Source organism: Branchiostoma floridae, chromosome 13 (assembly GCF_000003815.2).
Source record: "Branchiostoma floridae strain S238N-H82 chromosome 13, Bfl_VNyyK, whole genome shotgun sequence".
Taxonomy (NCBI): Eukaryota; Metazoa; Chordata; class Leptocardii; order Amphioxiformes; family Branchiostomatidae; genus Branchiostoma; species Branchiostoma floridae.
Window position 1 is genome coordinate 10,402,604 of NC_049991.1, and position 19,162 is coordinate 10,421,765.

The 19,162-nt window shown below is 39.7% G+C and overlaps 3 protein-coding genes across 4 annotated transcripts in view; 2 read left to right on the plus strand and 1 right to left on the minus strand.

Moving 5' to 3' along the window:
• LOC118428779 (sorting nexin-29-like) overlaps window positions 1-4,893 on the plus strand; it is a 15,207-nt gene extending 10,314 nt beyond the window's left edge. For both annotated transcript variants that reach the window (XM_035838977.1, XM_035838978.1), the window contains 4 exons: window positions 604-691; window positions 1,704-1,844; window positions 2,356-2,495; window positions 3,370-4,893. In XM_035838977.1, the coding sequence (XP_035694870.1) occupies window positions 604-691; window positions 1,704-1,844; window positions 2,356-2,495; window positions 3,370-3,505 (505 nt within the window). In that variant the 3' untranslated portion in view covers window positions 3,506-4,893. The remainder of the gene's footprint in view (window positions 1-603; window positions 692-1,703; window positions 1,845-2,355; window positions 2,496-3,369) is intronic.
• Window positions 4,894-8,206: 3,313 nt separating this feature from the next.
• LOC118429777 (serine/threonine-protein phosphatase CPPED1-like) lies at window positions 8,207-11,207 on the minus strand. Its single transcript, XM_035840410.1, has 4 exons — window positions 11,079-11,207; window positions 9,942-10,151; window positions 8,985-9,419; window positions 8,207-8,631 (listed from the first exon to the last, which is right to left on the minus strand). The coding sequence occupies exons 1-4, from the start codon at window positions 11,146-11,148 to the stop codon at window positions 8,432-8,434; spliced, it is 915 nt and encodes a 304-aa protein (XP_035696303.1). The 5' UTR covers window positions 11,149-11,207; the 3' UTR covers window positions 8,207-8,431.
• Window positions 11,208-12,551: 1,344 nt separating this feature from the next.
• Window positions 12,552-19,162, plus strand: part of LOC118428494 (protein bark beetle-like) — a 29,027-nt gene continuing 22,416 nt past the window's right edge. The window contains exons 1-2 of the mRNA XM_035838578.1: window positions 12,552-12,962; window positions 13,583-13,739. Of these exons, the coding sequence (XP_035694471.1) occupies window positions 12,552-12,962; window positions 13,583-13,739 (568 nt within the window). The remainder of the gene's footprint in view (window positions 12,963-13,582; window positions 13,740-19,162) is intronic.

Sequence of the window (19,162 nt, forward strand, 5' to 3'; positions counted from 1 at the left end):
AATCCCATACAGATTTAGGCACGCCTATGCACAAAAGATGTCAAGCAGATGCACAGAAGATGGCAGAATTCCAGATATAACAAAAGACTTCTTGAGTTGTATGATGAGCGGGAAATGCTCACAGACTGATAGAGTACGAAGCTGCGTCTGTATGTAAAGGCCGATTTGAACATGGAGCGCGCCAAACAGGAGTGGTTCCTAAAGAGCGTCAAGGAAGCTATCTACATTAGGGCACATCAACCCTCGTTGAACCGTGATGGTGGCAGGTTTCGCCTTCCCGCCATTTATGATTCGCTGCTACCTGACGTCATCCGACGACTTCCGGATTAGTCAGCGAATCATTTCATCTGAAGAAGGTCGGAGTGCTCGACCGAAAATTTATGGTGAGTCCCTTCTTTGTGTTGGAACAAAGTTTAAACTTTTGCAATATGGAATTTACCAACACAGATGAGCTTTCATTCGGATACACAATGAACATGTATATGTGAGCCCTTGTAGTTGTACTTTAGAGATAAGTTATTGGTGTATGATTATTTATTTACAGAATTATCTTGTCAAAGTTTTACCTCACCATGCCTAATAAAAGTATGTCTTGTCCTGCAGGAGTCTGGTTACCCGAGCCCTGGTTAACATCTGGATCCCTTCAGTCTTCCTGCGTGGCAAGGCTTCAGACACTCACCATGTTTACCAGGTACTGTCCTGTACACTTACCTTGTAACAAACACATGGTAAACAAATGGTAACAACATTTCAGGAGAGGGCTTACAATGTACAGTCACTCTGCAATTGTACTGTAAATGCAGAAATGTTCGCGGTGGTTTTATGTTCGGGGTTTTTAAAACCAACACGAACATTTTTTCCATGGCAGTAAGAGACTACAGTGCATGGTGCTACCGCGAACTTAAAACCACTGCGAACAGTCCTTTTTCCCACTACCGTGAAATTAAATCCCTGCGAACTAAAATGTATTTACAGTAGCAAAGTAATAGAATATCATACGTTGTCAAAAGGTGCAATACATGTAGCTTGTAAGACTCTCTGGTCCATTTCATGGAAAGCATTCTGTGGCAGTGCCATTAGTCCTACACATTTTCCACTACTGGTAGCACCCTCACACTCAGGGTTGACATCGCGGCAAAGCCTAACGATATCACCCCTGACAATTCAGCCAGGGTATTTGGGTATTTGGGGCGTGGCTTCTAACCAACTGTCAGCCTATCGGCTTTTTGTTGTCGAAAGCTCGGAAAGGCGCCATATAAGGCGACTCATTAATATTCAAGAGCAAGATAACAGTACCGGCGTAACGTTCTTTCAGCGTCCAGACGTCTTTATCAGGTACCAAATTTAACATTTGTCGGTTCTGTGGGTATAGGGTAACCACGGCATCACCGTATACATGTACCGACCTAGCATACGGAAAAAAAAAACATTACCATCACGCAAAGATAAACAGATCTTTGTACACGCCGCGCCATACGCTGTTTGTTCGAAACTTGCAATCCGGTCGCTGATTGGCCTGCGACAAATCAGGCAAGCTCATTAATATTCATAAGCAGGGCGCCCCAAATACCCAAATACCCTGGCTGAATTGTCAGGGGTGATATCGTTAGGCTTTGCCGCGATGTCAACCCTGAGTGTGAGGGTGTACTGGTAGCTGCTATGGGCATTCTATTCTATTTACGAATATACCATTTGTCACCTAGGTGTACATCAGAATAAGAGACGAAGAGTGGAACATCTACAGGAGATATGCTCAGTTCTATGAGCTCCACTCTCAGATGAAGAAGAAGTTTCCCTCTGTGGCATCACTGGGCTTCCCTCCCAAAAAGGCCATAGGAAACAAGGTGGGAGTCATGGTCTGTGTGTATGTTGCTGCTCATAGGAAACTTCAACAGTATCTGATGTTTATCCTCCCAAATGGTATCTATATTAACATTTAGCACACTAATTTAAAAGTAGCTACCATTTGTCTGTTGGTTGTGTGGTAAGGCAGCTTGAAGAAGGTTGAGACTCTTTGTAGTTTGAGCTGTACATGTACATGCGTTGTTGATTTTTTAAGACCAGTTTCACCATCTACATTTTTATACTAAATTCTAGGATTTGGTACATTTACTATTGTTATGTTGTTATGTGCTGTGTTGATATTGTAATGCCTACATGCTGAAGCTTCAGTGTGTAGGCATTACGAGTGAATCTGTAGTGTTGACTATCTGTATAGAAATATGTATAACGTGTATACCTTATAACGTGTATACCTTATAACGTGTATACCTTATAACGTGTATACCTTATAACGTGTATACCGTATAATGTGTAATACTATACCTTATGTAAATGTCATTCTTGATTTGACAGGACTCCAAGTTTGTAGAAGACCGTCGCAAGAGACTGCAAAACTACCTACGCCACATGATGAACATCGTGGTACAGAACACCCAGGGTCTGGTGGCAGGGGCAGGCAGGGAGAGGCTGGTGGCTGTCCTGCCCTTCTTTGGGTGAGTCACAACCCCAATATCCCTTTTACTACACGGTGGTGGAGATTTTTTGAATGATAATACTGAAGTTTCTTTATTGACGAAAAGCTCTAACCTGTAACCTTGGAGTGGTCTTTGGGTCACGCCTTGAAATGACCTGCAGGTCTTGTTACCTGGTGACCATTAACCCTTAGACTGCCAGAGTTTCAGTACAGGTATTATAAAATGCTATCAGTGCCAGAGTTGGCTGCTGACCTCCAAAAAGAACCCCCCTAACTTCCGGGGTTCGTGTGCTACGCCCGCGCAAAGTTGCTACTTCGGGGGAATATGCTATCCCGGATATATCCGGGTGCGGCACACAGGACATGTATATGTGTGCCGGATATATCCGGCTTTGGCAGTTAAGGAAAAAGAAAAAAAAAAAATTTGTAGCCTGAGTGTGCTCCAACTGGCTCAATCCTTTTGTGGTTAGCATGCAAAAGGATTGAGCTAAGGGGTCACTGCAGATGCTGGCTACAAATTTGCTTCCTGGCTGCATTTTATTGAGGTCTTGAGGGAAGAGATAAGGTTCAAACAAAATATGATAAAGATACAGATCATGTGATTGAAGTCCATAATTATATATATATATGAATCCAGAAGCAAATGTTTGATTTCTCTCAGTATAAGAAACTAGGCCTAAGTGTATAGTTTTGCTCTCATGTAAGGGTTAGCTTTTAAAACAGTTGTAAACCGTAATGTAGCTCCAAGAAATTCAAGTTGGTATACAGGCTTGTCATAAAACATCATGAGACTATGAGGAAGCATTTTAGTGCATTTATGTATTTCTGCTCTAAACTTGTAAGGTTGCTGTGTTTTTTATTGATTGATTGATTGATTTCTTGTTTACCCACAGTGACCCGTACCCACCCATAGCTAGTAAGCCATCCCGGTCGGGACCATTCGGTCGCAGGAAGAGCAAACAAGAAGCACCAGCACAACAAAAACAAAAACAACAACAACAAGGCCATCAGTCCTATATGGGGCTGTGATTTACTCAGGCTTCAATTGTGTTTAGATAGTCCAGAAAAGCCAAGTGCACAGAACTTGATAAATGTGCATTGTAAACTTTGTACTTGTATTGTATTATTGTTGACAGCGATAGAAAGTGCGATGAAAATATCATCGACTTTAATGCCAAATTGTTTTTCCATCATTGGGAATGTTGCACTGAGAGGGGCATGCAAACATTATACAATATATATGTAATGGCAGTTTTAACTCTGACATACCTAGTATAGCAAAACACCAATTGTAAAGATTGGTAGGCTTACCAAAACACCAAATGTCTTTGATTTAATGTTGTCAATGCACTTCTAATGATGAAGAGAATTCTATAGACTGTACTTAATTGATGTTGCTATGATTGTACAATTTTTATTTGAAAGTGCAGTCCATTGAAATGCTACATGTATGTCCTTTGCTTGGTAGGAACTAAGTCAGGAATCTTCTCAATGCAAGGCACCAAAGAATTTTAGCATTTTGAAGTTTTGCTTTTACTCATTTGTAAGTTTTGAAGGTTTGATAATATTTAACATAAATGATTTAATAATGTTTCATGGCTGTATGTATCAGTATGGCACTATTATAAAAAAATTATAAGGGAAAGTTACAAAAGCCACATAATTGAAAAAAATGCATTTTGTACAAAAAAAGGACCCAATGAGTTGAAGTCATACTCCAGAAATTATAAAAAGTTGTTGAAAAAGGAAAGGCTTTTTTTGGAGCAAGAGCATAATTGTTGATGCGTATTATGAATCATGTATTTCCTAAGCTAATTCTATACATGTATGCCAGCTTATGATGAATTTCCTTACACAAAGGTCAATGACATTATGCTATTTGTTGTACAAATGTAACAACAATGAAAGCAGCTCACAAATAATGGGAGAATAGGGTTTATTACATTTGCTCAGTAATAATCATAGGAAATGCAACAATGCTTAACACATGTTGCATGTGCATGTAGAGTTGGATCACGGGAACAAATACAATTTGCTATTTATTTATGCAAACCACGACATTAACTTTGTCAACTGAGAAGTATATATAGTTTGCAGTACATTCAAACAGCAATATTTTTATCATATACTGTATGTCTGGTACTATGTAAGATGTAGAGCATCAACTTTTCCTGACTTGACTGTAATTTTTGCCAGATTCTTACCAAACTGTTGCACTCACTCTTGAGTGGTACCATTGCCTTCCTGTAACATGAACGGTTGCATATTATAATGTTGACAAATTTCACTTAACATTGCCATATATATGTCATGTACCTTGCCAGTGTCCATGGTGGGCATTGTTACACACAGTGTTGTCAGTCTTCCTACTGTATCAAATCTACCAACCAGATAAATAAAATCTTTCATGGATTTCAGTTTACAGTTTTCTTTTGTTCGATTCACTCACTTGGCAACAAACGAAGGAAATCGTCTTGCATATATTTTGTCATAGAGTCTGAATAAATGACGAGATAGTGACAATTGATACAAGTAAGTGTTATGGAAGGGACCATGAACATATGAGGGGTGATCAGTTCTTAGACTCACCCAGGAGTAAGAGGGAGCAAAACCCTTATAGTATAAACCCTTTTTTATCAGCATCCTCTAACTTTCAAAACATCCTTTTGAAGCGTGGAGGGGAAAATGGCTGAACTGTAATCAGAGCTGTGTAGGTTGTGTTCCTCACAAGATGAATTCATAATGAGATTGTCAACAGGTTTGATAAAGAATCCCTTTATATTTTAGCTAGAAAGACGTGGGTATTGACATTGAGCAGAGTAAATTGACATGAAAACCTCAGGCAGTAGCCCTTGTTTTTTCCTTCTCTCACGCTACTGTGTATCACCTGCAAAGTAATTATCACAATGATCTGAGTTTTGATTTTATAACAAAGCCCTGAAATTTGACTGACTTTTGCACCTCATTTTTGGACGAGGCCAAGAACTAACTGATCACCCCTCATACATACATAGAAACGGTTATAGCCATACACACTGGAATATCACAAAAATATGAAGAGGAGCACAAATTTTAACCAAACTAATGTTACGTGCATCATCACACTTAAAACTTTGTTCCTTCTGTAAGTTAATGTAAACTTACTCTTGTAGAGGTATTTTGTAGCTGCAAAAACTAAATCCTGACCCTTAAATTTTAACCATTACCTGAGTTTTAAGAGAGGTAACAAACAAGAAATAAGTCCAACTGTCGGTGGTGTTCTGCAGTGGTTTGAAAATTACCCAAACTTGTGTATAGTTTCTTTTTGCTTATTTATCATATGTTATATAGTTACTTTTATATATTTGCTATAGACATTTACCATTTACATTACATCAAATAATAGTCAACAATAAACATGATGGTGAAATTTACACTACATATCAAGATATGTAGAGTCTGACAAAGCTCTGTATACCATCCCAAGTTTTACAAATATATCCAAACATTGTACTATATATTACACTAACAACAATACGTCCATTAGTAACTATAGTGATGTACATGTACATCATCATACCGGAGTCTGGACTGTGTTTTAAAACACAACATCAGTTGTACATGGGACAAACCACAATCTTGGAAAAGGTTCGAGCTCTAATAGACCGATCCTGACTGTCCATCACAATTAGCAGTTCAACCAATGATAGCTTGGCAATTAGCAGTTTAACCAATGATGGCAATTAGCAGTCTTCATGTCTAGATTTTGACTGAGGTGGGTGGGACTATGGGATCGGTCCATTCTTGATTTCACCTTAGAGTACATCTATACAAAACAACTCTAAAATTGTTGACAATCAACAGCTACATCAAACTAGGCATTGACATTAAAGTGTGAAGATATGGTGTGAACAAATCATCACCTATAGGAAGAACAATATAGCATTCTAGGTCCCTGTAATGGGCTAGGAATGCACCAAGTCAAGTCAATCACAAGCAGGGACAATCCTGATATCATTATGATACAACACTTTCAAGAAATTTGCATATGAATTGGAAAATCCCAATGGTCCTACCTGTACGTGTATAAAATTTAAAAGTAGGGCCTCCATATCAAAAACGGGGCCTTGCCCTGCAAATATATGTAGTTGGAAGGACAGTCAACCTGAATACATGACATATTAAGACCTCTATATAAGGACCACAGGTTCATGCATTGTGATCACTTTTTGTTGATCCCATATGACAGATAATTTTTCCCCATTGACTCAACCTTTAGGAATCGTGTCTACAGTGGCCAAAAAGACCAGATTTTCTCGTACCCTAGTGACTGGTCATCTTGGGCAGTTTTGACTGTGATTGAAAAATATGGTTCTACAACTTTTACAAGCCAGTTTTCTCCTCAGAGATTCTTGTAGAAGGTTTGATAAAAGCAGTGAGGATATTGGACATCCTGTAGTCATGGCAGTTTTTGTCAGAAAATATAATGGGATTTTGGTAAAATACAAAAAATTGTCATTCACTTCAACAATGTGCCAAAATCAAAAGTAATAAGATAAAATTAAACACAACTCTCAGAGTGGCATTTCAGAAACATCATGATAAAGTGGTATAATATGTTGGCACATCAAAAGATGAAAATAATATTTTACATCATTTCATTGTGAAACAAAGATAATTAGATGCTCATTTTCATTCTCTATGTCTTAAATATACATTGTTTTGTTCATAAACTCATCAATACATACATGTACTTATCAACTAGGTCATCTCAATGCAAAGCACATGACAACTATTATTCACTAATGTGGCATATTTGAGTGACTACCAATAGCCAGAACGTTTATAGTACTTATAATTGCATCACTGCACAACTCTGTATCCGTGATATGTAAATATGATATTATGTAGCTTCGTTTTCATGGTTTTATTGGTTAATAACCAATATGTAGATTGCTCCCAACAGTTCCATTCGCATATGTGAATAGTTTAATCAGGTAAGTCACTGTATAACAAAGTCCTTTGTACACAACAAAGACTTTTGTGCTTTATCCAAGACCAACATTTTGCTGAATATCTAGATCTGTCACCTTCCTCAAATGAGTTAGAGCGATTCTGACTGCTAACAGATGCAGTCACAATTTCACTCACAAACATAAAGTATTTAGTATACACATAACATTACATAGACAGAGAGTACCTGGCGTGTTTACAATACTTTTTGTTTGTGACCATATCTGTTAACAGCAACGCCTACAAATTCACAGAACCTTTCAGAATTACCCTGAGGAAAATGACAGATGGTCACCAAAACAGTGGTCAAGAACAAATCACTTGTGAACAAAGAAATTTGTTATTCACAATTTCGAATTGACAACATTTCTGACCTTTTGCAAACACTCAGTTTATACCCTGTCAGATGTCTTTTATTCAATCATGCTCAATATGGATAATCACACTTTCAAAGTAGTGGGGCTAAAACAGTACAAACACCAATGTACTGTATGAGCAAGTGAGAAGTTTTATGGATGTGCTTTTTATCCATATCAAGTATGAATGAGTCAAGTGGCTCTCAGAAAAAGGAGTACTTATCTCTTGTGTTCAATTGGTTTGAGGAGAAGTTCTTCACCACTGACTTAAAGAAAATATAAGGCATTATTAAGATCATCTCTATTTACTTTTCCGTAGGCATGGTGAAACATGATAGCACATTAGCTCTGAATATCACTTCATGAACATGCTAGCCATATAGGTAAACCAAACAATGCACATAGTAATGAAAATGTACCACAGAAGTCACATAGACAACTTCAGAAGACCTACAATAACAGGAAAAGCATACCTTTACCTGACAGCCACTTTAACATCACTTTCTTCTTCCCACTCAACTATATCCACTTCCTGATGACAGTGCAACTTTCAGTGATTTAACGTGCCCAAGCTTCCATTGCCTCCATATTTCCACATGTGTACCTTTCAGAAATCCACCTTTTGAGGAATGCTGTCCATGTCGTAATACTGGTGTGCGACTGCGTCTTCTGTCACTTTCACAACTCGTAGCCCGGACTTGTCCTTTCCCAGCTGGCAGCCAATGGCAGAAGTGATGACATGTTCCATGTTGTCGTAGAACGCTCCGGCGTTGCGATGATAGTGCCCACAGAAGATGGTTCTAACACCTGAAAACCATTAGTATTGAAATACAAGCTCTATAATGCATATGGCAAAGAACACTTTTCAGATTATCCATCTGTCAGTCAAAAACTAGCTCAGGTATGCAAATTCTTTTGAGTGCTTTACAAAATCAGTAAGTTATATGACTTAAAACCTTGTAACTTGACTCACATGTTTGTATATATATATATCATGTTTAAACGTTATGTAAACGTTTTTGACTACTCCTATAAAAAATTACATGTTTACAGTCAGAAATTAAACAATAAACACCTAATAACAAATACTCTCTATCTGGCCTTTATTTGGTTACGTTATAAACACATTCAATGATGTACAATATGTAGTTAACACTTACCCGCTTCCTTAAACTTTGCCAACATGGTCTTCCGAACATCCCGATCAATGTTGAAGTATTCGTTGTCCTCGTCAACAGACTTCAGGAACCAGGGAATGTGCTGGAATATCACGAGATGCTTGCAGTTGGAACTCTTCGCCTCTTCCAACTCCGCATCCAACCAATCGTCATGCTCCTGTTTGAGTTCACCCACCACCGAGGGGTCCGAGTAGTTGGAGGGGTAGTAGGAGGAGTTGATGACCAGAAACTTGACCCCGCCCACCCAGAAGCTGAAGTAGTCGTCGCCCCAACTGTCGCGGTACTTCAAGATGGACTCCCGCGTAGGGCTGTTCCCGACGTCGTGGTTCCCGCACACACAGACCAGGGGGACGTCTGATCTCAGGTCCGTGAAGGTCGCCTTGAGATCCCGTTCTTGTTCCTCGCGATATTTTCCACCTGTGGAATTGTTGTAGGAATATGTGGATTTAAGCAGTTCCACTGAGAGAACACCTAATATGGTTGGTCATGAAAAGATTAATCAAGAAAAATGTATCCTGTATGTAGAGTCTTGATATAAAGTTAGTTTTAAAACAATAATAGCATATCTGAAAGTTTTTACAGCCAAGAAGCCAATCAAATCAAAACATTATGCATAGCAGTTTACATGTTAGTCCACAACTTTCTTTACCAACACTTTTTGCAATTCTAAATATATTTTTCATCTAACAGGTCTTTTCAGATGAAATTTGGTGCAATAGTCTAGGAACTGTCCTAAATAATCTGTATATTGTGCATGGTGTAAATCATGCACGTGCAAAGGTCATGTAAAATTAACTCCTTAACAGAAAATTCCTGAACACCACCACTCTCCTCTCTTTCATCATTATACAAAACGCAATTGACACTAGTGCAATACGATGCCAAACTCATAATTTTGCGTCTAAAGTTAGGTGACCCTCCGTTATGTCCTTTCCTTACCTGGCCAGGCGTGTACCAGATCCCCACACACGATGAAGAACTTGGGGCGTGGCTCCATGGTGTTGGCCGCCTGGATGGCCTTCTTGGTGAGTGCCATCTCCTCCTCCCACTCGTTCCCATCCCCCCTCCCCTCCCAGTCATTGATCATGCCATACTGAGTGTCAGCTGCCTGGATGAACACAAACGGGCCCTGCCACTCTCCCTCCACATCTGTGGGGAAACACCACAAAAAATATACATGATCTGTATCTGTATCTGACAGTGTATAGCCGGTATAAAGTTTTTGCCATATCATAAGCATATTCTTATGTGGCATTATGACTTTGGACAAGGTTTAATTTCATATTCTGATAAATAAGTGGACAACTGTTGCTATTGGTAAACAATAAATACATATCATGTAAACACACTAAAATAGACAGTCTATATTTGGTTGATTAACATTAATGTTCTATCATGGGAATATATATCATGTACTGTATCTATAAATTATTGTGAAATTAAGTCCTCCTTGCATATCAAGTCTAATACGTGGGTTTGATAAATAACAGACATTTACAGCACACAACAATAACATTGAAATATCAGATAAAATTACTGAATTAGATGCTAGTTTTATATACTTTTTTATACGTCAGAATGTTAAGAAATGAATCCCTCTCTTTTATTCATCACAAACAGCTATCGTGACGTTCGAAAAGATAGCATTTGACATCATAATATTTCTACCCTATCCGACATCACAACTAATTTCTTTGTCCACCTATCTCTTACATGCACATGTATCGTCCCTTATGATATAACCAAGGAGGTTAAAAATCATCCTTGATATAACGTTATGTTATGATATAACGTAACATTTGAAACATTTGATTTTAAACACCAATTTTAACGATCGACGTTACGTTAGCCACTGAAAGATACTAGAGTTACGCACTCAACAATTGGTGGGAGGTCTTCCAAAATATAGCACATACGGTGTCGTTTTAGATCATTTCCATTCGCGACCCGCCCCTCCCCATGTATCAGACATCACGAGGTATTATTACCGATTCAGAGCAGTGTGATACTAAAAGGAGATACGAAACGGTGAACCATATCTTCACAACAATTGTACAAGTATAACCGCAGACGTACCTTTGGTTAAACCTTCAAACTGGTGGTTTTTAGCCCTCTTCACGAATTCGGGATCTCCGGAAGACGCCATATTTGTGATGAAGACGTTGCGCCTCCCCAGCGGACCAATCAAAGTGTCCTGGGACAATATTTACCTGTCCCTGAAACTGGTTCATGAATGGAACCTCATTAACGTTACTTCGCTAAACGTTCAATGGTGTCCATGAAAGGGGTAACTTACACCCTTTAACGGTTTCCAGCATTCTTTTGCTAATAACATTTCTGTTTTTCTATATAGAAAGTAAAAAGTGTGTGGTTTCTTCAGGGATGCTTTATACCCTACAAAACCACCTTGGTTTGAGCAACAGCCCAAACCAAGTAGGCGTTCGTCTCTGAATGGTTTGTAATGTCTTTTTAGGCCTTTTCATTGTTTTCTATTTCGTAAGGGTTCCTTTTCGCTTGGCGAACCACTGCTTGGAGATTGAGTGCTTGGAGAGGTCAGGAGTGGCTATAAAAACCCAGATTATGATTGGACACTTGCCCACACGGTTTCATTTTACATGTTGCTTGCTACACCTACCTACGCCTGCTGATCTGGCGCTGATCCCAATACACGACGTTACCCACTAATACACATATCCCCTGTACTGAGCTCCATCCACAGAAGTGAGAAGATCATAGAACACTGGTCGCTATCACATCTGTCCTTGGTGCTGATTGCCATCCACAGAACATAGCTAATATACGGTCAATGTAGACACTTATTTGAAATGTTAATTAATGGATGAATGAATGAATGAATGATAGAACTTAATTGTACATTTACGATCTGACAATCTAAGTACGCGTAGTACAATCGGTACCGATATGGTGTCCAGCGTAGCATATCATTAAAAGTACATTTCCGAAATCATCTTGCGACATTTTAATGGTTGTAATACAGAACGCAAAAGCCTCACTCTGAATGCATTTCTTACTCGTCTAATATTATCTTAACATGTATGTGTTCAAATCCGTGAGTAAGTTATCAAAACCTAACCATTTTCTGGCAACTGGCGATTGGGTGCCGGGAGTTTGAGCTCAAGTTAGGGCCCCTGCCCCCATTGGGCATCAAATCATTTAAATCTTAGATTGGTCGACAAAAGAGTGTTTTCTTGCATGATTACTTAATCAAGGAATCTTTGGCATTAAGAAAATAATTTTGAAACTAATCAGACAGATAATGTTTACGTTTACCTGCTCGCTAACAATAGTATAAAAGTGAAATCTGTAATGACGTTTTTATTGTTTACACAGTACTGTACACTGATTGTAACGTAGCAACAAATCGTTTGCTTTACAGTTCGTAAAAGTCTTTCATCAACAAAACAGTCCTCGACGTGGTCGTTCCGTGCCTGTCGAAGTTCGTACGGAAATGAAAATGTAAAAAATAGCTAATTGATTTGTTTTGGTCTGACTATATAAACTGCGTGAGTTGGACGCCTCGTCAGAACAATGAAGTGCGGGGTGAAACACGGAGTCCACCTGCTGGTGGTCCTGTTACACCTGGCGTCAGCGCAAGGCATCCAATATGTCTATGTCATCGGGGGATCTTACTACCGTGACCATACACTGCCTCTATCTAGAAGCCCGTACATAGCCAGCCATGAGATCATTGTGGGGGAAGAGGCCACGCTAACTATAGAGGCTGGTGTTGAAATCCTGTTCGACGAGGGGGTCGGCATGACCGTCGTCGGACAACTTCATGCGGTCGGTACGGCCGACAAACGCATCGTTTTCGATCGGAATGAAAATCCTCCAAACGACACCATCCGGAACATCACTCGGGACCCGAATGTGCGGCTGGTGGGGCCGACAGTGAACGAGGGGCGTCTGGAGATCCGCCATGACGGACAGTGGGGAACTGTTTGTCGTGATACAAGCTGGAGGTGGTCCGAAGCGCAGGTAACATTGACTTCGACTAAAATCAGTCTGTAGACCTTGCAGCCTAAGATGTCGGAATGCGAAGCCCTTTCTTCCGTACATCTTCTTTTTTTACAGCAAACTTCCTTATTGACTCTCTTCTGTCTGTACCTATTTTCAGCTCTAGACTTGCAGCTCTCTCTGTAAATAGTTCCTGTTTGAATTTATCACAACGGTCGGTCTGACACAGCTGGTAAAAGGGCCAATGTATGATTGCAGTCTGACCGAATGACGACCACGGTGAGCATTTGTCATTTAAAGGCGTTTCACGCCGCTGTCACACAACACAAAAATCAAATCAGCCGACGTGTCTGTGATCATGAGTTCTGAATGATGTTAGGATCAGTGATAAGCCCGTTGTTTTCTCAGTCATTGCGCGAAGTGCCCGAGCCCCGTTCATTGTGATGCGTTAGATTTTCAGGAGAAACATACACGTGACCCTCCGTCGGTTTTAAAATCGGCTTCATGAATTCAATTGACCTTCTGATGATCAACAAATACGACCGAAGTTTTATTGTCAACTGATGACTATGACACAGCTAGTATCAATCTACATCCCACAGGTAGCATGCCGACACCTGGGATTCACCACAGGAAGAGAGGACAGTCAGTACGGTAACGGCAAGGGCAGGATTACCATGAGCGACCTTTTCTGCTCTGGGAACGAGAAGAATCTGTACGAGTGTCGCTACAGAGACATGGGAACAGCTCCGGACTGTGGTGAGCACCTACTCAATCCTCTTCTCTTTTATTTCCTTGTGACTTATCTGAGAGTAACCAGTCGTAGACACTGTCACTGGCCAGTGAATACAAAGTACTGTTTACTAGACAGTCAAATTTCATGTGTACATATGCACATGCATTTTTATACTATGAGTTCGAAGAAGTCTCCAATGGAGTCACACATTGACTATTCAACGGAACGAATGTTTTCGTGTGAACTTAAAGTACCAATGCGATAACTCCACTAAGGTCATGTTTCCAACTACATTTTGTATACGTAGGTTGGTTTGTAAAAAGTTTGATTCAGAACGCCATGAATAGCTTTTGGTTGGTTGGTTAGTTGGTTGGTTGGTGGGTCGATCGGTCGGTTGGTTGGTTAATTGGTTGGCGGAGAAATTTCTTAAAAGTTCTGAAGAGATATCATTACCTTCGCCAAGAATGTTTTCGATTAAGGCCTCATGTTGTGTCCCTATATGTAGGTCAACAGCATATAACTCGAGAAGCTGTATATGGATTTTAATGGTATTTGGTATTTGAGTAGCGGTTGCGGAAACCGGTCTTGTTCGAAAATGGTTGGCGTAGCCTTTTTCCGTCAGGACGGTAGCGGGCCGAATGTGTGCGTCCGCTTCCTTGTGTACAGCATAACTCGAGAAGCCTTGAATGGATCCTGATGATATTTGATAGCTGTACATGTGGGTAGGGGTCAGGAACGCATGGTCTTTTTAGCGAATGCCCACAAACGCCCACTCTAGAGAAGTCCGCGCTGCACGAATCTCATTTTTTTTGCTTGGAATATGTCCACGTTGTGCTCCCATGTATTAATCCTGAGTTTCAAGTCAATCCATTGACCCGAAGTGACATAAATCAAAGTTTTCGATTCTCGATGGTCTTTTTAGCGAGCGCCCAGCAAAATGTCTTTTTAGCGAATGCCCACTATATCCACAAAAATATCGGCCGTCGCGCAACGACACCTAAACCTACCGCCACAAACATGTTCAAGATGGTGTCCCATTGATGTGTACGGAGTTTCCGTGCTTTACAAGCATTTTAAGTCCCTGTTTTTGGTCAAAATGTACGGCGACGATACTACCATACTTTAACTATAGCAATTCAAAATGGCGGGCACTAGTCATGTGACCTCCTTGCGGGACTGTTCTATAAGTATCGCGGGAGGGACTGTTGTAGCATAGCTTCTCATACAACCATTTTAGAGTGAATTCTGAACAAGATTTTCATTTCATAGTGCTATCATCTGACTGATATTTACAATGTGGTCATTTTTTCTGTGCTATTATTACCCAGGTTTGAGGAACTTAGTGCAAATTTGGATATTGATTCACCTCAGTGCCCAATTAATGTACAAAAGGCTCAGACACATTAGTGTTATAAACCTGAATAGGGGCAGGTAACCAATACTAGAAAAACATAGCTATTTATTATTAACAATACTATTTACATTATAATAATAACTCTTCACCAAACTGGACTTTTCTTATCTTTATTTATCACAGAAACATTGTTACAATGAGGATTTGATTAGATGAGTATCTGTTACAGTGTGTACAAACTTATTTCAAATACAAAAATGTATTTCGTTTCACTTCCTAAATGTTTTTGAAGTATTGGAAGAAGTTGACACATAAACAATATTAATTGCATTATTTATGTGCAGTAAAATGTGACCACATGCTATCAATAGCCTAATAAAATGTTGGAACATGGCACAAGCGGGCTCCTCTTCTGAGTACAGAAAGGAAATGTTTTATAACATTTAGTTATGACGTAGAAAATTTCCATTGTAAAATGTACCTTTATTAACATTTACAAACAAATTGTTTTTTCTCTTCTTAATAAATGACAACAATACAGGTAAGTAAGGTGTGTTTCCTTTTATAACAGGCCAGGTAAGACGCCGTACAGGTAAGTAAGGTGTGTTTCCTTTTATAGCAGACCAGGTAAGACACCGTACAGGTGAGTAAGGTGTGTTTCCTTGACTACAGACTAGGTAAGACACCTTACAGGTGAGCAACGTGTATTTCCTTTCATTACAGACCAGGTAAGACACCGTACAGGTGAGTAACGTGTATTTCCTTTGATTACAGACCAGGTAAGACACCGTACAGGTGAGTAAGGTGTGTTTCCTTGACTACAGACTAGGTAAGACACCGTACAGGTGAGTAACGTGTATTTCCTTTGATTACAGACTAGGTAAGACACCGTACAGGTGAGTAACGTGTATTTCCTTTGATTACAGACCAGGTAAGACACCGTACAGGTGAGTAAGGTGTGTTTCCTTTTATGACAGACTAGGTAAGACACCGTACAGGTAAGTAACGTGTATTTCCTTTCAGTACAGACCAGGTAAGACACTGTACAGGTGAGTAAGGTGTGTTTCCTTGACTACAGACTAGGTAAGACACCGTACAGGTGAGTAACGTGTATTTCCTCTGATTACAGACCAGGTAAGACACCATACAGGTGAGTAACGTATATTTCCTTTGATAACAGGCCAGGTAAGACACCATACAGGTAAGTAAGGTGTGTTTCTTTTTATAACAGACCAGGTATGACACCGTGCATGTGAGTAACGTGTATTTCCTTTGATTACAGACCAGGTAAGACACCATACAGGTGAGTAACGTGTATTTCCTTTCATTACAGACCAGGTAAGACACCGCACAGGTGAGTAAGGTGTGTTTCCTTTGTCTATTGACCAGATAGGGTATTACACAGGTGAGTAAGGCGTCTTTCCTTTGCCTATATACCATATAGGCCATTATACAGGTGAGTAAGGCGTCTTTCCTTTGTCTATAGACCAGATAGGGTATTATACAGGTGAGTAAAGCAACTTTCCTTTGCCTGTAGACCAGATAGGGTATTATACAGGTAAGTATGGTGTCTTTCCTTCGCCTATATACCAGATGGGGCATTATAAAGGTAAGTAAGGTGTCTTTCCCTTGTCTATATACCAGATAGGCCATTATACAGGTGGATAAGGTGTCTTTCCTTTGCCTATATACCATATAGGCCATTATACAGGTGAGTAAGGCGTCTTTCCTTTGTCTATAGACCAGATAGGGTATTATACAGGTGAGTAAAGCAACTTTCCTTTGCCTGTAGACCAGATAGGGTATTATACAGGTAAGTATGGTGTCTTTCCTTCGCCTATATACCAGATGGGGCATTATAAAGGTAAGTAAGGTGTCTTTCCCTTGTCTATATACCAGATAGGCCATTATACAGGTGGATAAGGTGTCTTTCCTTTGCCTATAGACCAGATAGGCCATTAAACAGGTGAGTAAGGTGTCTTTCCTTTGCCTATAGACCAGATAGGCCATTATACTGGTAAGTAAGATGTCTTTACTTTGCCTATAGACCAGACAGGGTATTATACAGGTGAGTAAAGCAACTATCCTTTGCCTATAGACCAGATAGGTATTAAACAGGTGAGTAAAGCAACTTACTTACCTGTATAATGCCCTATCTGGTCTATAGGCAAAGGAAAGACGCCTTACTCATCTGTGCGGTGTCTTACCTGGTCTGTAATCAAAGGAAATACACGTTACTCACCTGTACGGTGTCTTACCTAGTCTGTAGTCAAGGAAACACACCTTACTCACCTGTACGGTGTCTTACCTAGTCTGTAGTCAAGGAAACACACCTTACTCACCTGTACGGTGTCTTACCTGGTCTGTAATCAAAGGAAATACACGTTACTCACCTGTACGGTGTCTTACCTGGTCTGTAATGAAAGGAAATACACGTTGCTCACCTGTAAGGTGTCTTACCTAGTCTGTAGTCAAGGAAACACACCTTACTCACCTGTACGGTGTCTTACCTGGTCTGCTATAAAAGGAAACACACCTTAATTACCTGTACGGCGTCTTACCTGGCCTGTTATAAAAGGAAACACACCTTACTTACCTGTATTGTTGTCATTTATTAAGAAGAGAAAAAACAATTTGTTTGTAAATGTTAATAAAGGTACATTTTACAATGGAAATTTTCTACGTCATAACTAAATGTTATAAAACATTTCCTTTCTGTACTCAGAAGAGGAGCCCGCTTGTGCCATGTTCCAACATTTTATTAGGCTATTGATAGCATGTGGTCACATTTTACTGCACATAAATAATGCAATTAATATTGTTTATGTGTCAACTTCTTCCAATACTTCAAAAATATTTAGGAAGTGAAACGAAATACATTTTTGTATTTGAAATAAGTTTGTACACACTGTAACAGATACTCATCTAATCAAATCCTCATTGTAACAATGTTTCTGTGATAAATAAAGATAAGAAAAGTCCAGTTTGGTGAAGAGTTATTATTATAATGTAAATAGTATTGTTAATAATAAATAGCTATGTTTTTCTAGTATTGGTTACCTGCCCCTATTCAGGTTTATAACACTAATGTGTCTGAGCCTTTTGTACATTAATTGGGCACTGAGGTGAATCAATATCCAAATTTGCACTAAGTTCCTCAAACCTGGGTAATAATAGCACAGAAAAAATGACCACATTGTAAATATCAGTCAGATGATAGCACTATGAAATGAAAATCTTGTTCAGAATTCACTCTAAAATGGTTGTATGAGAAGCTATGCTACAACAGTCCCTCCCGCGATACTTATAGAACAGTCCCGCAAGGAGGTCACATGACTAGTGCCCGCCATTTTGAATTGCTATAGTTAAAGTATGGTAGTATCGTCGCCGTACATTTTGACCAAAAACAGGGACTTAAAATGCTTGTAAAGCACGGAAACTCCGTACACATCAATGGGACACCATCTTGAACATGTTTGTGGTGGTAGGTTTAGGTGTCGTTGCGCGACGGCCGATATTTTTGTGGATATAGTGGGCATTCGCTAAAAAGACATTTTGCTGGGCGTTCGCTAAAAAGACCATCGAGAATCGAAAACTTTGATTTATGTCACTTCGGGTCAATGGATTGACTTGAAACTCAGGATTAATACATGGGAGCACAACGTGGACATATTTCAAGCAAAAAAAATGAGATTCGTGCAGCGCGGACTTCTCTAGAGTGGGCGTTTGTGGGCATTCGCTAAAAAAAAACGAAGGTGAAGTTCGATTATGGCCCCCTAGAGGCTCCCTAAGGTACTACAGCAAAACTTTTGACATCTCGTCTTCTAGACATGCTGTGGTCATGATTTTTGCAAATCAACAGCTAATTTGCATAATTAATGAGGAAAGTTCATAAATCCATGCCAACAGCATATAACTCGAGAAGCTATATTTGGTATTTGAGTAGCGGTTGCGGAAAGAAAGGTAGAGTTCAAAAATGGTTGGCGTAGCATTTTTCGCCAGGACGGTAGCGGGCGGAGTGTGTGCGTCCGTTTGTTTGTGGAATGCATAACTCTAGAAGCCTTGAATGGATCCTGATAATATTTGGTAGGT